Here is a 19,245-nt window from a genome sequence, read left to right as displayed (position 1 = left end):
AAGACCTGCCTGCCAAGGAGCAGCACACCAGCACTTACAAAGCAGAGGCAAGCGCATCGAGAGCGTGTGTGTGTGTGTGAGAGAGAGAGAGTGTGTGTGAGAGAGAGAGGGAAGGAAGGAAGGAGAGAGAGGGAAGGAGAGAGAGGCTGTACTCATGGCTGAACAAAGAGGTAAGCAAATGGCTTTTCAATGGCTACACACACAATTGTTTCCATTATCACACTCACTTGCACGCAAACACACACACACACACACACACACACACACACACACACACACTCACACACATGAACACACACAGTATACCTATACAAAGGGGACTCTTGCTTCACGGCAAAACAAGATTACATGTCAGGAAGGAGGAAGGAAGGCAAAGTGCAATTGTCATGCCAAGATAGATGGCTCTCCCTGGTAGTTAGGACTAAAGTACAGAATCATTTTAGATAAGAATCATAATAGGATGCTTCGTTCATCGCAGTATATATGATGTGCCTCTCTTTCTCTGTGTGTGTGTGTGTGTGTGTGTGGCCATGTGTGTGTGTGTGAGAGAGACTCTGTGTGCATGCATGTGTTGGGGATGTGTGTACATGTGTGTAGGCCTGGGTGTGTGTGCATGTGTGCCTGAATGTGTATGAGAATGTTTGTGTGTGTGTGTGTGTGTGTGTATATATTGGGGGGTGTGTGTGCATGTGTATAGGCCTGGGTGTGTGTGTGTGTGTGTGTGTGTGTGTGTGTGTGTGTGTGTGTGTGTGTGTGTGTGTGTGTGTGTGTGTGTGTGTGTGTGTGTGCATGTGTGCCTGAATGCCTATGAGAATGTTTGTGTGTGTGTGTGTGTGTGTGTGTGTGCATGTGCGTGTATGTGTGTGTGTGTGTGTGTGTGTGTATGTGTGTGTTTTCATGGAAGCTCTTCGTGAAAATACAAACATGATTTTGCTTGAACTCACCCTAGAGGGGCATTGCCTGGGAATGAGCGCTCAGTCATCACAGATGATGCTATTTGATTTGTTGCATGGGAGTAGCTCTGTTCATGAGACCTCCGCTTGTGTTTCAGCTCACTCAGATATGGGTTAACCCTTTGTATTCCATCACAGGCGGGCACCTTTACTTTATCTCGTACACTCTCGGAGACTTAACCTGACCCCAGATGGACCTGTCAAGCAAACCGTCCGTGCCACTGCATTCTTGAGCGCTAACCATGGACTTGCACTTTGAAGTAGAACACTGATGCAGACCAGCGTTTGACATGAATCAGAGTCTCGGTCTCACCTAGTGCTGGTCGGTGCCAGCGAGTTGAGATGTTGTTATGCCAGCGAGGTGATGTATTGTTTGTCGCCACGGTGATGGAGCAGACGGATGCCTGTGGCAGTGGAGATTACTAATGAGCTGATGCAGTTACAGTTGTGCTGGAGAGCAGCGCTCTGGTGCATGTGTGGGGTATAGGCACAGATGGGGGTAGGAAAGATGAAAGGACGAGAGGCCAGAGACTTTGCCTGGAGTGCAAAGACGTTGTTAGGGAGGAAATGGGTGAGGGGTGGGGTGGTGGGGGGGGGGGGTGGGGGGGGGGGTGGAAGGGTCGATTATGTAAGGACTACCTCTACACAGACGAGCCATCTGGCATGCAGTGTTTGAAAACCCCTGTGAGAAAACCCTATCAAAGGGCCTGATTAAATAAGCTGCAGGATTTGTCTCACATTCAGTTTTGTATTTTTGGACTATGATGAAAGAATTCAGTTTGTGAGTTAGATCAGGTGTGCGTGCGTGTGTGTGTGTGTGTGTGTGTGTGCCTGTCAGTTGGTGTTGGTATTGTATTGTTCTGATATCAGGAGACAAACACCAGGCGCTTGGTTCATGCCACTTGGCTCATGCCCTCCTTGTGCCTATTTTGGTTCACCGGGGGAACCAACTTCCTGTCCCCAGCACAACAAGGTCAGTGTGCGCCGGGCCTTATTATTCCAGTCATGTGTCATTTGAGGAAGTCCCTCTAGCTCCCGGCCTGAAAGTGAGCCGTGGTGATTCCCTTTTCTTTGTGTCTGAAAGGAGCGTTTCAGAGGAACTCATTGTCTGTGCCGGAGCACACTGGAAATCGCCCCTAACGCAGTAAACACTCTTGACTTCCACTCTGCAAGATGCTTTGCACAGCAACTTGTAAATATTTGCTTTGAGGACTTGTTTCATTTAGCGTCATAGATGACCTCACTGTTTACTCCCTGAGGTTGAGGAATAGTTCATCCATTTCATTTCCATGAAATGTGCATAAACATCAGACTTTGCAGATTTGTCCAAAAAAAAATTCAGTCTGCATAATCAATTATTTGTTTCATTCATTTATCAGTATATGCTCTTATTTCATGTTTGACTTCAAGCTTTAAAAAAAAAAAAAAAAAAAAAAGGTTTCTGCACCGGTCATGCACTCAAGAGTCTGTGCAGCTTTGACTATCAGACATTACATTTCCAAATGGTAGCTCTTCAGATTCCTCATTTGTCCGAAGACCAGGTTTCTGGGGTTGACAGTGCAGTAGGACTCCACCGTCTGTCCTTCTCATTAGCTCCTTGTCCAGCTTGCACATGGAATGTACTACCATGCTGTTGGCTTGCTACATCCATTAGCCTGAACACAACCTCTCTGTGTAAGTGTAAACAGAGTCTAGTGAGGAGCCCAGTGACATTCCATATATGCTATTCATACACACGGCATTTCAATGGCATTTGTGTTCATGCCTGACCATCCACAAGTCAGATAAAAATGCTTCAGGGTCTAAATGATACTTCCAGGGACACTACTACATGCTGCATTGTTTTATTCTGCAGCATCCAACAGCAGAATTTAGCATTTAGTGCATGCGTGCACACAAGAGTTGAATAGTCCCTTAGCTAAGGCTGTTGTATGCATGACTGCAGTCTGTACAAGCTTAGCCTGACATTCCGGACACTGCAAGAAACCAGTGTGATTCTTTGCTCATCATCACTGTAGGCCATGTAAAAACATGCCTGCAAACAGCTACAAATATCCTTCTTGATCGTTCATCAAATCTTCAGGACAAATGTGTACGCAACACATCTGATTGTTAATGAGGAAGGGCGATTAAATTTAGATAGAGGGGTGTTTCCAAGAATTTCCTGCTTACTGAATATTTCCTGTTGCTTTGTGAATGACTTGCTGTGATGCTCCACGTATCTCAAGCTAGTTTAGTTTGACATGCTGCCTCTTTCAGCTTTTTGACTGTAGAGCAGGAAGAGGTCGATTCATGGTATTCTGTGCTATCTTTTCAGTCTGTCCCCACAAATGCATATCCAAGGCTAAGCTTAGAAATTCACTGAACTTACCAGAGTGAAAGAGACTTTTTAAGGATTTAAAGACACTTTGTAATGTTTATCTTACAGTATTTGTCGCCATGCCAAGATTGCAGAACATTGGGGCTCTCAAAAAATAAGGTTCTCAATCTTCACTTGGTGGAAATGTCTGCACACTGTCACTCTAAGGGCAGCTAGAATGTCAGCCTCACTATGTACACTTCACTCCTCTGATTGCTGTCATTGTACTGTATGTGTCTATTATCCTGGAGATTAACAGCAGAGTGACTTTGGCAGTTTTGGAAAACAGATATTTGCCTTCAAACGTCCTGCCTTAACATAACATAACACATTCACATGCACTATCTCTGACTGCAACACTTGGTTGAGAATCTGACACTTATTATCATTGTTGGGAAGTCAGCAGATCCTGTTATACAACATTAGCCCTTGATTACAGAGCCTGGAGGGTTCATATGGTTTATTAAACAGAGAGATTGATTTGTTGTTGTAGTTTTTGCATCAATGACTATTCTGCTAAATATGGTCAGAAATATGTTGAACTAAAACAGGAGAATGTTTCAGACCTTCCACAGTAAATTACCTATGATTTAATTCAAGGCAAAGAATTGTTACTCTGTCTTTGTCCGTGTCTTTGGGAGATTTAAGAAACAGAGGTAGCACTGCATCCTTTAGTTTGTAAACTGATAGTCAGAACCTTTAGCCTTTTCCGCTGTTGTGTCTTTTCTCCCATTATGTGCACAAGTCAGATATCAAGGCAGTTCTACAAGCTGTATGATACAATCTAGAGCAGTGGGTCTTAACTGGTCTGGCTTTGAGACCCACAATTTCATAAGTTCATAAAGTCGCAACCAATATATTTATTTAGCGTTCAAGCCAACGGATATGGTGAGCTACATGGTAACATACAAAGTGCCTCTAGACCTACTTGTCTGGAACATGTGGATGTTTGGCATTACATTTACATTAACCACTAAAATGATGTCTAACATGACCGGTTACATAACCATTGCTTATGGCTTATTGACTGATTGGCTACGAATAAAACCTGTTATAATAAAGATACAATATTAGATTTGATAAGGTAGCATTTTGAATAAAAGCTCCACGACACACCCAGAACGGTGCCGCGACCCATTTTTGGGACCAGTTAAGAAACACTGATCTAGAGTAATGTTATGGGACAAGGTTTGATGGACAGTTGTGGCCTCCTTGGGTTAATTCCTGCCTGTGCTACTGCAAGCAGTGTCTCCTCTAATCTGAGTGAGTGGAGGGGGCATGAGAGCATGTGAGTGGTGACCAGGGCTGACAAGGTCACCACTAGTCATGTTGCAGCTCATTACTTCTCATAATGTGAGCCTGGAACAGAGAGGTTCAATAAATTGTTGTTGTTTTTCTAGAAGAAATGCTAAATATGCTGCGTATGGTTCTCATTTCATCGCTGAGTTAATTAAAGTATGACGGGCGCAGTGTTTCCCTGCAAATGTGTTTCCTTTTATGGGTTGGGCTCAAGGCCAGGCAGACATGATGTCATGGGTTTCCCGTCAGGAGTGGAGTTTGAGTGGCGTGTCCGGAGTAACCACACAACAGCTAGATCAGACATGCATGAGGACAGCAGGCTTCTCTCAGCATGATGCCCTTGATCTCAGCCACCGCAAACATCTGAGTTCTTGGCCAACACTATGTCATCACAGCACAAGACACAAGGGACCGTGTCACACAGGGGAAGTGGCTGACGTTTTTCCAGTTGAAAGAGAACATGATCAAACCTGCTGTTTTGTAGTGTCAAGGAGTGGGAATTGGCTTGTGTGCAGGTGAACTAACAATGACAACTGCCTGAACCAATAGAATAATGGCACTTATGCTGAATATAAGATATATAATCCCACACAGCTACAGTATGTTTTGTATGTTATCAAGCACGTTTTACCAGTCTTCCTGTGACACTTCTCTTGACATTTCAGCATCTGCATTGGTTGGTCATACCTGCATTGGTTTTTGCACATATTGTACAAATTTCACATGTATTTGAAAGGTCCTGCAGCTGGTCCACAGTACAAAAACTGCTATTGGCACAAATGTCTGCACACCGTCGTCTACCCCCAATGTGTCATTGCTCTAAGTTAGTACCATCATGCTTCAAGTTTAGATTACAGTTGAATGTAAACATAGAAGTTATGCTTAGAGGAGACAGTTCACTTGTAGTTCAACAAAATCATTTGTTGCTCTGTGCTCTTGCTCTGTGCTGTGTGAGTTTCAAACATAGATTGACAAATGGCCTGTTCTGCTTCACAGTTATGTAATAATCCTTCAGGTTTGGGTAAGAATGAGAGACAGCTCAACAGCGACATACCGTCTTTTTGTCTTCTTATTTACAAAATGACTCAGATAAGCCTCAGATGTACACAGAACATTACTTCACGCAGTCTAACCACACAGTTAAAGGCATGTCCATACAAGAAGTCAGTTATTCCTTCTGTTCAGGGCAGCCAACAGGAAGCTGTCAGCAGTAGCAGTCACTCGATGACTAAAAGGGAACTGAAAATGTAACATTTCTGGTAGACCTTCAAGGACTGACCACTGAGGAGACTCCATAGGGTTCGAAGTTCAAGGAAACCATAGTCCAGCTGCTAGCTCCTGAAGGTGAATGTCTGAAAGCTCCGCCTGAACGGTACTGTTGGGGAAGGAACCGTGCCAGTAAACAGGGGAGAGATGTTTAGACAGGCGAAGAGAGGCGTCTAAAGTCTTTCCATCCCATATTGATGATAGCCATGTGAGGTGGCTCTTAGTCTTATTATGGAATATGTTCTGCTCTTTCTTGTACAACCACTAGAACGTGTTGTTTCTTGCATGTATCTACCGATTTCAGTCAATATTACAAGAGTAATATGTTCATTCTGGACCACGTGAACATCTCAAGAATGTTTGTTATTGTTACTTGAGAACCTTCTTCATAAACCATGGCAACACTCCTGATAGGACATTATTATTTGCCAGAAAATATTAGGTAATCTGAGCAACAGCTTACTACATGCAAGCCAACATTCATTTTCCATGACTGCTGAGACCAAACTTGTTGCAAATTACTTTAGCAAAGGCAAACCTACTCATGACATGTGTACAGTGTTAGGTATCCCACTGTATACTCAGTGCGCATTGGAAGAAAAACTCACTGAACTTGCATGTGCTCACATTTTGTTGTAGAGAGGTCTTCCAGGATTTCTTTCATTCATCCATAGAACGCCTCACCTCTCTGTCTGCGCATGTTACCACAGAGTGAGCTTGTTTCAACACAATATACTGTAAGCATCACTGTTGTACGTTAAGAAAATAACTAGTCTGTTGAATTATTCATGTGGGCCTGAAGGATAAACAGACACACCTTTAACCAGTGCCAGAAAAGGTTGACAGGTTTGCTAGACCTTCACAACCATTCTTCTCATCAGCGACTACACAGATAGCCTGCTTGGTAAACAGGCCAGCTAAGTGAATAGGCTTAATGCATGCGGTGTAAGGTCGGTTGAACCTTTTCTGTTGAGTAAACTTACAAAAATGCAAATGTGTCTGAGCAAGCATAGATATCCTGTTGTCATCACACATCATGGAAGAACTGCTTTGCATATCACTAAAAAGACAATCTGCATTGTTTCATGTCTACTCTGTTCTCTGCCGGATGTATTGTAGGCCTTTGGTGTGTTTAGTCACATTCAGTGTTGACTTCTGGGTTCTTAATCACCAACAGTGTAGAGTAACTTTAGAAATACAAGTCTGTACTGAACAAACTGTGAAAGGAAATTGTTTTCAGTTGGAAATCCCAGTTGTGAAGCACAGCGCGCTATATCTCAGTAACAGAGTAGAAGGCAGATATGCATAGCCACCCACAATATAACCTACAACACCCAAGTTTGAAGTGATATGTAGATGTACCTTTATCCCCCATAAGAATTAAGTTTAATTATAGGCTAATATCATAAAATATGCATATTTTTTTTTATTAAATGCTTAGCTGGAATGAAGTTTTTAAAACAGGCAGACCTGTGGACATGTAATTGGGCTACGGGTTTTGTACAGGAACGGGCACTGCGCTAGTTTACATCAAAAACATAAAACAGATAGATATAAAGATAAATATAATAATATAGACTAGTGTATATGAAGAGTTCAGATGCAAAAGCCTCTAAATCCACTTTTTGTCGAAAATGAGATAATCATGGTGAGTGAATGCTCTTCACATATAGTGTAAGTTACTTCAATAATTTAGCTTCAAACCTCACTAAATACCATTCTCTTCCTGGTCTGAAATATTGATTTGTAGGCGAAACCCTATAGGAGCCTGATACAAAATGCTCATTTAAAAGAAAAGTGGTCAGACGGATTTAGAGGCTTTTGCATCTGAACCCTTCATATGTAGCCTTATAATATTGATATGTTGGTGCTTGTTCTGAAGCACAGCATGCTACAACACAGGATGAGAGTTCATGTAAGCCCAAGGAGTGGCAGGGACTCGGATGGTCTCATGAAGACACCCCCTTATATTTGTCCACGGCCTTGCAGATCATGACTCTGATGCTGTTTATTAAAATATACACAGTATCTGTGTGCCTGGCTGTAAACTGCATTGTTTGCAAACAGACTCTTGTCTATTGTCTATGGTACGCCATACTGTACACCCAAGTGTAAATGGCCACATAGTCTATCCCCATCAGGCACAAATAGCATTGCTAAAGTGCTTGTAGGCAATTGGTCCCCCCACTTGGTGTCCATCTTGGTAACACACTTTGGACAGTTAGCGGGCAGCTGTTTTCCTATTCAAGTGAATGGGGAGATATATGTAAAAATGTGGTTGGTTATTGACATTGCAGGAAGGGATGGCATATGTGTAGGCAACTGCTATAAGTCTATTGGCATTACAAACTAAGCCATACATTTCTGTGGAGGATTCTTTGAAAAGGTCTCTGGCATTGCTTCATTGCTTCATATCAAAGCAAATTAAGCTTTCTTGATTGTAAAACAACATTGACAACTTTGAAAATGATTCTTAATGATGGAAATGTTCAAAACACTAATGCCAATACTTTTACTCTTTTTGTGCATTCAGCGGCAGGGTTTTGCAATGCACACATCAACAAAACTATATTGAAAGACTTTCCTGACTACCGTAGCACTGTTCACCGCTCACCGTTGTTTATCCCACTCAGTGTTTACATTAAATGCTCTGACTAGACCTTATCTTGGGTGGGAGCTGTACAATAACAACACCCTTTTCCATGGTGAACTCCCTACACTGCCTTGATTTTCTGCTGAACAATTGAAGGATGCTGAGGACAAGGCCAAGCGTCAGGCTTTTGCAGACCAACTTCAGGTTGTAATTTCATGTGATTAGTAACCAAAGATAAACTATGGCACTCACCAGGGAATTCTTGCTCAGGCAATTTATTTCACGCCAAGACAGTCCTAATGTAAGCAGGAGAGAAATATAGGCTAGGTGTGGAGTGACTGTGGGATAGGACGATAAGCAGGATTTCCTCTTATTAAGGCTCAAAGCAACACACTTAGTGGAAGTGTTATATGAGTAGAAGTGAAATATATTTCCATGCAATACAATATTTCCATCCATTGACTGGATTTGAAATGACCACACCAGAATTGACCTTAGAGAAATTGCCAGATAGTTATTTGCCAGATAGTGTGAGTTTGAGTTTCAGCTGGTAGCTGGTATCAGGAGTTGTTACTGGATCCAACACGAGGCGATTTGCGACTGCCGCCAGCCAACTGTGGCCTGCTTGTCGACTGACCACAGTGGGAAATCTCCTGCCTACCAGGGCAGAGCCAGAGGATAATTTGGTAGATGACAGATGTAGGTTGTTGCAAGTGACAAAATATTAGCTTTCAGTGTGGTACGATATGTTCGTAAATTATGTAATTAAAAAGCGTTTCAGAAAAGGGTTTTGACAAAAACAGATGGTGTAAGTTATTGTGGGGAGGAGTATTTTAGTAGCCTATAATTCATTTCCTATTTAGAATAGAATAGAATATATATGTCCCCATGAAGGAATTTGTTTTAGCAGCATAATCCAGTGATAGACAACTTAGATAATTAACTATGCTTCTTTCTTTTTGCATTTGATCCAAATGCAAATACGAAGACATTTGATGTGGGAGTCTGGTCTTTGTCCTTCAATATGAGTATGGTGTTTGGTGCACGGTTTTAGTAATGCATGTGAGCCTGTTTCTGTTTATCTAGATGCCACCCTTGAAATAATCAGTGCCCCTCTAAAGCCGCCCTTGTTATAAATGTCTAGAATCGCCACTGCTACCTGCAACACGCCTCTCCTGTGTATACACAGACAAAAATATGTCTTCATAGCCTAGAAATCTAGACGCACCTTAGTGGCAAATGTCTTCAAGCTTTCAAGAGGAAACACAAATGCAGCCATTTACCACTATCTCGGTTACTTATGAGGTTGAAAAGAGCATGTCTCAGTCAGTTAAATTTTAGTTTTATTATGTGTAATCTTCACAGTCAAACAATTTCTTAAGAGGGCCATCTAATCTGTAAAAATGATCAGGGCCTGCTAGTGATGACTGCTCCAAACCTATAGGGGGTACTATTGAAGCCATTCCGGTTTTAATGTTTTAACTATTCGGTAATTTAACTGTAAGAAGAGGATTTCTTCATGGATAACCACCATAACCGTCTTGTTAACACGTAATGTGTCAAGTATTTGGCCTATATCCTAGTAAAAAGATAATGACTGTTTGGCTTGCAATGAAATCACTTTGCAAACATGTGCATGCGCATGTGCTACAGTCGGCCTACCGACTGGGTTATCACACCGACTGTGCGGTGAGGGGCAGGACTTGAGGAAATGTATTTTTCAGGAGTGTCATGCATGTTCGTCGCCCGGCATCAGCAGTCACAGCTGGTTACAGTGGAAGGTGCCATTACTAAGGAATGCCGACGTGAGCGGACAGCTCTCATCAAGTAGGCGATTTATAAGCAGTCTATTTAAACCATCTGCAAACAATCATTTTTTTGGCTAAATCGGAGGGGCTTTACGCTGCCTACTAAATATGATAGGCATTCAAGTATTTTGAAAATGTCAAATTTATCGCCTAGATTACATTTAATCAAATGTATAGGCTACACGTCGCCTATCATAGAATCTTTTTTCAACGTTTTGGAAGTGGTTGTGTAGAGTTAGCGGAATATCATAGGCTATTCTAAATATGTGGTATTGACTGTTGTTGACTGTTGGCTTAGGCAGCAAGCGATCGACAGCGTTACTATCAGACTAAAATAGGCTCCTCAACTATAAACGCTTGGCTGCGTGGAGCATTGTGCGCCAGACTGAACTTGAACTTTTTTCTTGCAGAAAAAATCTGCAAGAAAAACGGGTAGTGGTGCACGCGTTATGAAATCTCGACCGCAGTATTGTTATACCATGACCACTTTGAATACTGTCTCACACACTCAGTAGATATCATCAAGCTGGGTCAATCTTTCTACCCAGCTGGCCCTGAAGAGACAGCGCTTATGCCATGTTTGAAATTGAGTTGAATTGATGTTTTTGCGAAATAAAGCTGACACAGATTGACCTTACATTTGTGGCTAATATTATCTTTAATTTTGTCTGATTTTTAGAGATGAAAGCTCCATGGCACAGTGGGAAAATGATCTGTGTGGCCTTCTTCTTTATTGCTGCTGTTATTACCCTCGTAACCATCGCTGTTGTGCAGAATAAACCAATACTGCAGAAGTATAAGGTAAGCACGGTTTGTAAGGTACAACCACCTGTGTCTGTGTAAATATTGACTTTTGGAACTGGCACAGTGTTGAATAAAAGTCCTGTTGAGCCACAGTTTATGGTTACTGTGAAGTCAAAAGAAGTATCAAGGTGTACCTCTGAAATAAACTGTGAACTTCAAAGCTAATTGACATGATAAACTCTCTCATTCCACTCTGTGTGTCTTTCCCCTCTCTGTGTAGTATGGAATAGTACTCGATGCGGGTTCCTCACACACGGCGATGTACATCTATGAGTGGCCAGCGGAGAAGGAGAACAATACAGGGATGGTCCGCCAGCGACACTTTTGCGGGGTGAAAGGTATGGCATCAGTCAGGGGACATCCTATCTCATCCTTTTGCTAGACCTGCAGTGCTTGTGTTCAGCAGTGTAGACAGGGACGCTGCTGGAAAATATGGGCCCTATGAAAGAAAATAATTCTGGGCCTCTCGAAATGCTAGATTGTTCGCTGGCAATTAATTAATTGAAACTTAAAATAATATGGTACATTAATTGATTGTAGCATATTACAATACAGTCTACACTGGTGTTCAACTATTTTTTCCTAACACAATTTTAAACAAGTCTATTGGGAGTTTAATCTCTTCACATAAACATCAATAGAGTAGCTACAGAGCAACTATAGCCGAGCAACTTTGAATAAGGTAAAAGTGAAAGTGACACCTGTTCAACTCACCTCAGCATGACATCAACTGAGAGTAGAACATTTCAAACGGAAAACCCTTGACAGGAGGGGACATGAAACTACCTGCCAGAGTTACGTGACTACATGCACAGACTATATAACAGTATGCACAAAATGAAAACAGTCATAGAACCACAGCCCTCCTGTGTGTGTGTGTGTGTGTGTGTGTGTGTGTGTGTGTGTGTGTGTGTGTGTGTGCACACTGTGCATCTGTGTGTGTGTGTGTGTGTGTGTGTGTGTGTGTGTGTGTGTGTGTGTGTGTGTGTGTTTGTGTTTGTGTGTGTGTGTTTGTGTGTCAGAAACCGTACAGTGCAATATATATAGAGTGCAGTAATCCTCACCACATCTACATTTATTCATTTAGCACACACTTTTTCCCAAAGCGACTTACAAGAGCCATTCTCATCGGGGGCCGACGGGTGCAAACAACCTGTAGTTTATTACAACACAAGCAAATCAATAAAGCACAAGCAACTTAAGCAAGCATCTTCAATTTGAATCAGCAACAAAAAGTGCATAGCGTACCTATCGTCCTGCAGGTGCACTGGACCAGTTTGCGCTTCAGCAAAAGATGAATGTGATTTTAGTGTTAGCTATTTTTTATATAAAAAGTCAGTCCATCAACCAAGTTATTCAGAAAATGCACTTTACAACAGACAAAAACTTTACATTTTGTCTGTCTGACATTCATTATGGCATTTCATTTGTAAATTCAAATATTCAAAACAAAATATATTCCAGGCTTTCCAGGGTAATCAGTCCCACTTTTCCCTGTTGGACGTCCCTGAGTGTAGTGTAAAAAAATGTGATTGTTAGTGATTTGGTTTTGTTAATGAATCAATTGTGTAGTGTAGTGCTACATGCCACAGTTTCAGATATACAAAGGAAAAGTGTGTATCCTCCTTACATTACCAAACACTCTATTCCCTGGGTACATTTCTTACACTTGCAAAACTGAGATCTTGAGTTGAGCCTTGCAGCAGTGTTCATGTTATGTTTTATAATTCTTAATAGGAACAGGTTGTTAAAAGTATGAATGAAATGGGGGGCGCTGTGGTGCAACAGGCTACAGCGCTCGTGCCATGAACAGGTCCAAGTGTCCACGGGGACCCAGGTTCGAGTCCGACCTGCTGTAATTTCCCAATCCCACCCCATCTTTCTCTCCCACTTGTTTCCTGTCCCACTCTTCACTGTCCTATGAATAAAGGCAAAAAAGCCACAAAAATATACTTAAAAAAAAGTATGAATGAAATTTGAAAGCTTTTGTACCGGCATATGTTGATTAGTCAGTAGGCCATCATGACAGCAGAGGGAATTCATCCCTGTGATCTTCTGACCTCAGTTGATGCTCTCCCATAGGCAAGGGGATCTCCAGCTATGCCCTGAACATCAGTGGAGCAGGCCAGTCCCTGAAGGAGTGCATAGAGGAGGCCAAGCGCAACATTGATGAAGCCAAGTACGGGGAGACGCCAGTGTACCTGGGAGCCACTGCAGGGATGAGGCTGCTCATGTAAGCCTTTTTTGCCTGAACAGATTCACAGGCCCTCAGGCCGGTTTAATCAGCAATTCTTTTCATATGTGTCAGCTAGGTGGCTGAGAAAACAAACATGTTATGGGACTGGAATTATAATGGCACTGGACGGTTCAGTTGTTCTAACAAATCAGAAAGTCACTGAGACGATGCCTGACAGTTGGTATTTTTTAGTTATACAACATCTTGAAGGCAGAGAATATACTCCCCCTGTGGCCATCTCTTGGGATTATCTTTTGCAAGAGCTAGTAACACCATTTATAGTAATTCTTCAAACATCACATCACATTATAGTTTCATTTAGCAATTCAAATAAATGTAGCAGCAATACATCTATAGTAACAATCAATTAGTGATAAAATAAGAATCATATTGCAATCCTTCTGCATCTTCATTGTGGGCCAATGGTCAAACTGCTCTCTCTAGGGAACAGGACTCTGAGAGTGCCAAGAAGGTCTTGTCCTCCGTGACGGATACCCTTCAAAAGACGCCCTTCGACTTCCAGGGGGCACGCATCATCTCAGGCCAGCAGGAGGGGGCCTTTGGCTGGATTACTGTCAACTACCTGAAGGAAAACTTTGGGAAGGTTAGTTCCCACATACAGTATAAAGCAACAGACAAATGCAGGTAGTTCCAGTGCAAGAAGGTTAAAAAGGTTAATGTAATAATGACTTCCCACCAATGTAATAAATCACTGATTTAGTGAAATATCTCTCAACATCTAATCCAATCTCATGATGATGGGTGTGTGTGTGTGTTTTTTTTTTTGGCTATATGTGTGCGGATGTGAAGTTAGCTTCTTATTTATATTTCTCCACCTGAGACAATAACGGCTCATATTATCATATTATACCCCCCCCCCCCCCCCACACACACACACACCTTATTTTCTACCTTTACCTTTACTAGGAGTCAAGCAAAGCTGGACAGACAGGTCCCTGACTCTTGATGCTAAATTGCTTTGGCACCCATTGTGTTTCTGCCTTCTCTTTGTTTTTAAATGAGTGGGAGTACAGATGCAGGTGGCACTATAGGCTACACATTACACCCCACAATGCATAATCATGAAATAGTAATAATGATAAGGAAATAGGCCTGACATGAACGTTGCTGTGTGTGGTTAAGAACATGCTCCCGATTGCACTTGATGGTCTTTTGAGCCTTTTGCTATCCACCTTATTCCCTAACCCGGAAATCGGTCCAGTTTTCAACTTCTGTTCATTCTATTTATTGCTTCGTGCGTTCTCAGTACGCCAACTAGAATATGCTTCAACTTAGATTTCTTTCGAAATGTTGACAATTCTGCCCTCAGCATGGATATACTACATAATGTAACCGATATAGAAATGTTAAATATGTGAAGCACTGTCAACCGTCACGTTAAAATAGATACAACGCAGCTTCGCCAGAAATAGAAAACCGTTTTCTGAATACTGAGGTGTCATGGTGACGTCCATTGTTGGCTAAGGAATATCGTGGATACAATGCAAAACGATGGGTTGTTTGCATAATATGTCTTTAATTAATTCACATTATTTTGTAGAAATCTGCTTTCAATTTGACATTGAAGAGTGGATTTTTGTAAATTATTGTAAAAAAGGCCAACATCCCATTTATACCAGTAAAAGAGGAAATATCCAAGGACGCTGAACACTTTTTATAGACACTGTATATTTTAAGATAAGTAACTAATATAACTTATATTCTTTGTAAGGTATCAATACTTTTACTTGACCAGGTACCTCATACACCACTGCCTAAAGACTAAGCATGGATGTCTGAGAGCATGGATGTCTTGTTTGGTGTTAGAGTTGAAAGTAAATAAGAGGATTAGAATTGATTTCATAATAAAACTTGCTTTGATCAGGATGGATTTCTGTAGCATGGGGCTGTAGGCCTATTACAGCAAACAGGACATTACTAAAGAGGCAGACATCCATCTTTTGTTGGAGAAAACTAGTCATCTGATTTTAAGAAAAGTGAATAATAAGTGTTATTTTCAGGCTGCCGGAACAATGGGAGCTTTAGACCTGGGAGGTGCCTCCACTCAGATCACCTTTGTCTCCAAGCAACCAATAGAGTCACGTGACAATTCCTTGGACTTCCGACTCTATGGTAGTGACTACCAGGTGTACACACACAGCTTCCTGTGTTATGGGAAGGATCAGGTCCTCAAATTATCTCTGGAAAAAAACCTAGAGGTAAGACTTTTATGCCACAGAAGTGATTTCATGCCTTAATGGCTTAATCACGGTCCTGTTTTTAAAAAAAAATAGGTCTTCAGGTCTAAATGGAAATCAGTGACATGTGTATATGCATTTTAACTCAAGTGGAAACATTCTCCCAAAGTTTAACATGTTAAGCCTTCACTATCTCTTAACTCTACTTTTTATTTTTTTTTCACCAAGTCAGGTGAGACCGTCCTAGAAGACCCCTGCTTCCACCAAGGTTACAGTCAAGAGAGAAAGTTTAAGGACGTGTTCGATACCCCCTGTGTCAAGACCATCAAAAAAGATGATTTGAGGGAAAACTTCACACACAATGGCACTGGCAACTTTGAACAGTGTCAAAGGTCCATCCAGAAAGTCTTCAACTTCAGCCAATGTACAAGTTCTCGATGTTCCTTTAATGGAGTCTACCAGCCTCCTGTAGCAGGGACCTTTGGGGTGAGAAATATGTGGCTACATTCATCTTTCTAAAAGCACTGGGTTGGTTTAGGGTTAGTGCAGTGTATAGTCACAAGACAAATATGGAATGCTAGAGGTTTTAGAAATGATATCCCATCAAATACATTAAGCTATTAGAGTATGCTCTATTTAAGTAATCATTATTTGGTTTAGTTGGCTCTTATAATTTTTGGTTTTGCAAAAATAGTATTGTTGTTCATTTTCACATCATCCTTCTTGTTTCTATGTTGCTCATAGGCCTTCTCTGCCTACTACTTTGTGATGAACTTTCTAAACTTAACTGGCCAGCCCCTGGAAGATACCAAGAGGAACCTGGCAGATTACTGCAAGACCCCATGGAATGAAGTATGTTGACTTCATGTCAAGCTATGGGCAATATCCATCCAGAAATTGCAGCACAATGAAATAATGAATAATGCCTTTCCTGATTTTCAGATTAAGGCGAGACACCACCCCAAAGTGAAGCTCAAGTACCTTGCAGAGTACTGCTTCTCTGGGACCTACATTTTAACCTTGCTAGAAAATGGCTACAGCTTCACAGATGACACCTGGAAAGACATCACCTTCATTGACAAGGTTCCCAGCTTTCTCTCACTAGCCTTTGTTTTAGAGTTAGAGTTCTGTCTGTGCTCTAGGAAAAAAGGCCACCGGGGCACCACACTCAAACTGTTGTAATAATACATGACAATCTGCATGAGATACCGGTAGATAGATAGATAGATAGATAGATAGATAAATAGATAGATAAAAACTTTGTTGTCCACTGAATTTACATACACTGGACATTCATATTTGCCACTCTAGCAACATAAAACAAAGCACACAGACAATATAAGTTAAGCTATTTAAATACATAACAAAGTATATTAAGTGTAAAAAACATGAATGAATATGTACGAGCAGTTCTCACTACTGATCATCCTCATCATCACCCTGGCTGGGTAGTGCAAGCTTGAGTGGGGAGGGCTTATTTTAGTTTGCCTTGGTTGCCTTGGGAACAAATTACTTCTTCTCCATTTTTCCTGACAGTTGGGGCCATCAATTTCCTGTATGTGTACACCTGGGGCATTCTGTGACTCTCATGTGTTATGTCCTGACAGATCGAAGGCAGCAGTGCAGGCTGGACTCTGGGCTACATGCTCAACTTGACCAACATGATTCCAGCCGAGGCCCCAGACACTCCTCTCATGACCCACGGCGGCTTCGTCACCCTCATCCTCTTCCTCTCCGTCTTCCTCTTCGTCCTCTTGTTCCTCGGCCAGAGATTTCTCGGGTGGCCTTCTTGTTCATCTCCGAAGGATATTGTCTAGGCCTGTGCCAAGGCTGAGGTTACAGGAGCTGTGTACACAGGACAGACTGCCCGGTGGAAGGGATTTGAATGTGACCACTAAGGGAGTAGCAGGAATCTAATGAAGGCAGCATCCTGTTGGATAAGGACCACACCTCAATGGAGCTCAACTTAGCTAGCAACAATAATTAGAGTGCCAGTTTAGAACCACAGGAGACAGGTTAAGAGTGAAGGTGTTGATGTTAGTCTTTCACTGTCTTCAGAAACATTTCCTGCCCAAACCAAACAAACTCAGGAGATTGTTGGATGTTTTAAGAGAAATTGTTTTATTTTGGTAATAGCAGTTTGGCTATAAATACTGTATACATATTTTTAAAGGGTTTTCTTATAGCACTGTGTGCATTAATGTGTCCAACATGTAAATGGTGACCATGATGCATCATCATTCTGAGCTCTGTGTAAATATTTGACAATTGTATTATTTTATCATTTTTTGACCCCAAGAAAATCAGTGGCATTCAAAAAAATGAACGATGGCTTGATCTACTCAAATATTATACAGGCATTTCAAGCCAAGTTATATCGCTTATCACAAGATGAACTTGAAATGCCTTGAAGTGGACACTCCAAGTAAATTAATTAGTCCCTTAATGGGATTAAAATATCTATTTTTATGCAGCTATTGATTATTCCATGTAGAAACTACAGCACAGTTATCAAGCTGAACAAAACATTGAACCATTACCTTTACTCTCAGCAGTATTAGACTGCTGTTACTGTTCTAGTATTGTTATTGTCATTCCATTTCTCCTAACTGGTAGGATGTGGAAAACCATATGCTAATGTTAATCTTTTCTACACAGAATTGTAGTTATTTCTCATTGTTCAGATCAGGTTTAACTAGGTTATGAGTATCATCATCACCTTGCTTGTTAAGTGCTATGGCTTGGGTCAAGTATGCAAAATGACCATAGTACCTACCATAGACATATTATCTGTCCAAAGTGTATTTATTCTAAGAACAAATGAGTCGGATAAATGAAATATTGAGTTTTAAGTCTACACACTCACTTCCATACATGGTAGTAATGTTGTCTTATTTCGTCCCCATTTCATCCCCACACTTACAGCAGTGCCAGTAACATTTGTTTTTTTACATTAAAATGAACGTGTTATTGCCTCCCCTTTCCGCAAGGACAGAAATGACTAACACTGGGATTTATGATGTTTTCTTTGAAATTGCCATTCATGGACTTGTGTTGTTATGCATAGTAAAGTGGATGTGTTGCTGGGAGGAGAGCTCTTTATCCCCCCTGACACCACAGGGGGGCACTTCCTATAAACTCTCTCTTTACCTCACAAGGACACGGGATGAAGAAGCCTGCGGAGGTGCCTTTGTTTTTGTCCTCCTCTTCTCTGTGCGTTGCTCTTTAAGGTGTCATAGTATCCTTCCTGTTTTTCTTAGCTGAATGTGAATGAATGTGAATGTGTAAACTTTAACTGTCATATACCATTTTCTCATGTGTACCGTGCGTGAAGCAGTGAGCTGAAAGACCATGCTTACATGAACAGGTTTCTCTTTGTGAAGCTTAAAAGCGTCTAATATTTGTTAATGTCAGTAATGTGAGTAATTGTCATCCCTGCCTGCATACATGGATGTTCTTGTACAAAACTGACCTGTCATCAGTTTGTGATATCCAATGTATGCTCATCTTGCCATGTACAGAGTTGTATACTGTGGTTCCCCACCAAGGACCATTCACTTTTTAAAATGGTCTGTCTCTTTTGTATATTGAATATGGAAGCTGTGGATTTATATATTAATCAAAAACAATGGAAACTCTATTCTGTGGTATAGACATGAGTTGTCTTGGTTGTTTTCATCAGGCAAAGATCATGTCAGGGCACACCAACATCTTGAAAGTCCACTCCAG

The 19,245-nt window shown here is 41.4% G+C and overlaps 1 protein-coding gene across 2 annotated transcripts; it reads left to right on the top strand.

Annotated features, from left to right (window-relative positions):
• Nucleotides 1–19,170, top strand: entpd1 (ectonucleoside triphosphate diphosphohydrolase 1). Of its 2 annotated transcripts, none has more exons than XM_062518027.1 (10): nt 1–170; nt 10,958–11,079; nt 11,303–11,420; nt 13,165–13,315; nt 13,763–13,922; nt 15,340–15,537; nt 15,745–16,002; nt 16,261–16,368; nt 16,459–16,599; nt 17,124–19,170. In XM_062518027.1, the coding sequence occupies exons 1-10, from the start codon at nt 155–157 to the stop codon at nt 17,331–17,333; spliced, it is 1,482 nt and encodes a 493-aa protein (XP_062374011.1). In that variant the 5' UTR covers nt 1–154; the 3' UTR covers nt 17,334–19,170. The 2 variants fall into 2 exon arrangements, with proteins under 2 accessions (XP_062374011.1, XP_062374012.1); XM_062518028.1 differs by lacking the exon at nt 1–170 and adding an exon at nt 10,185–10,297.
• The last annotated feature ends 75 nt before the right edge of the window (nt 19,171–19,245 follow it).

Source organism: Sardina pilchardus, chromosome 17 (assembly GCF_963854185.1).
Source record: "Sardina pilchardus chromosome 17, fSarPil1.1, whole genome shotgun sequence".
NCBI classification, from domain to species: domain Eukaryota; kingdom Metazoa; phylum Chordata; class Actinopteri; order Clupeiformes; family Clupeidae; genus Sardina; species Sardina pilchardus.
This window is presented reverse-complemented; position numbering and strand designations above follow the sequence as displayed.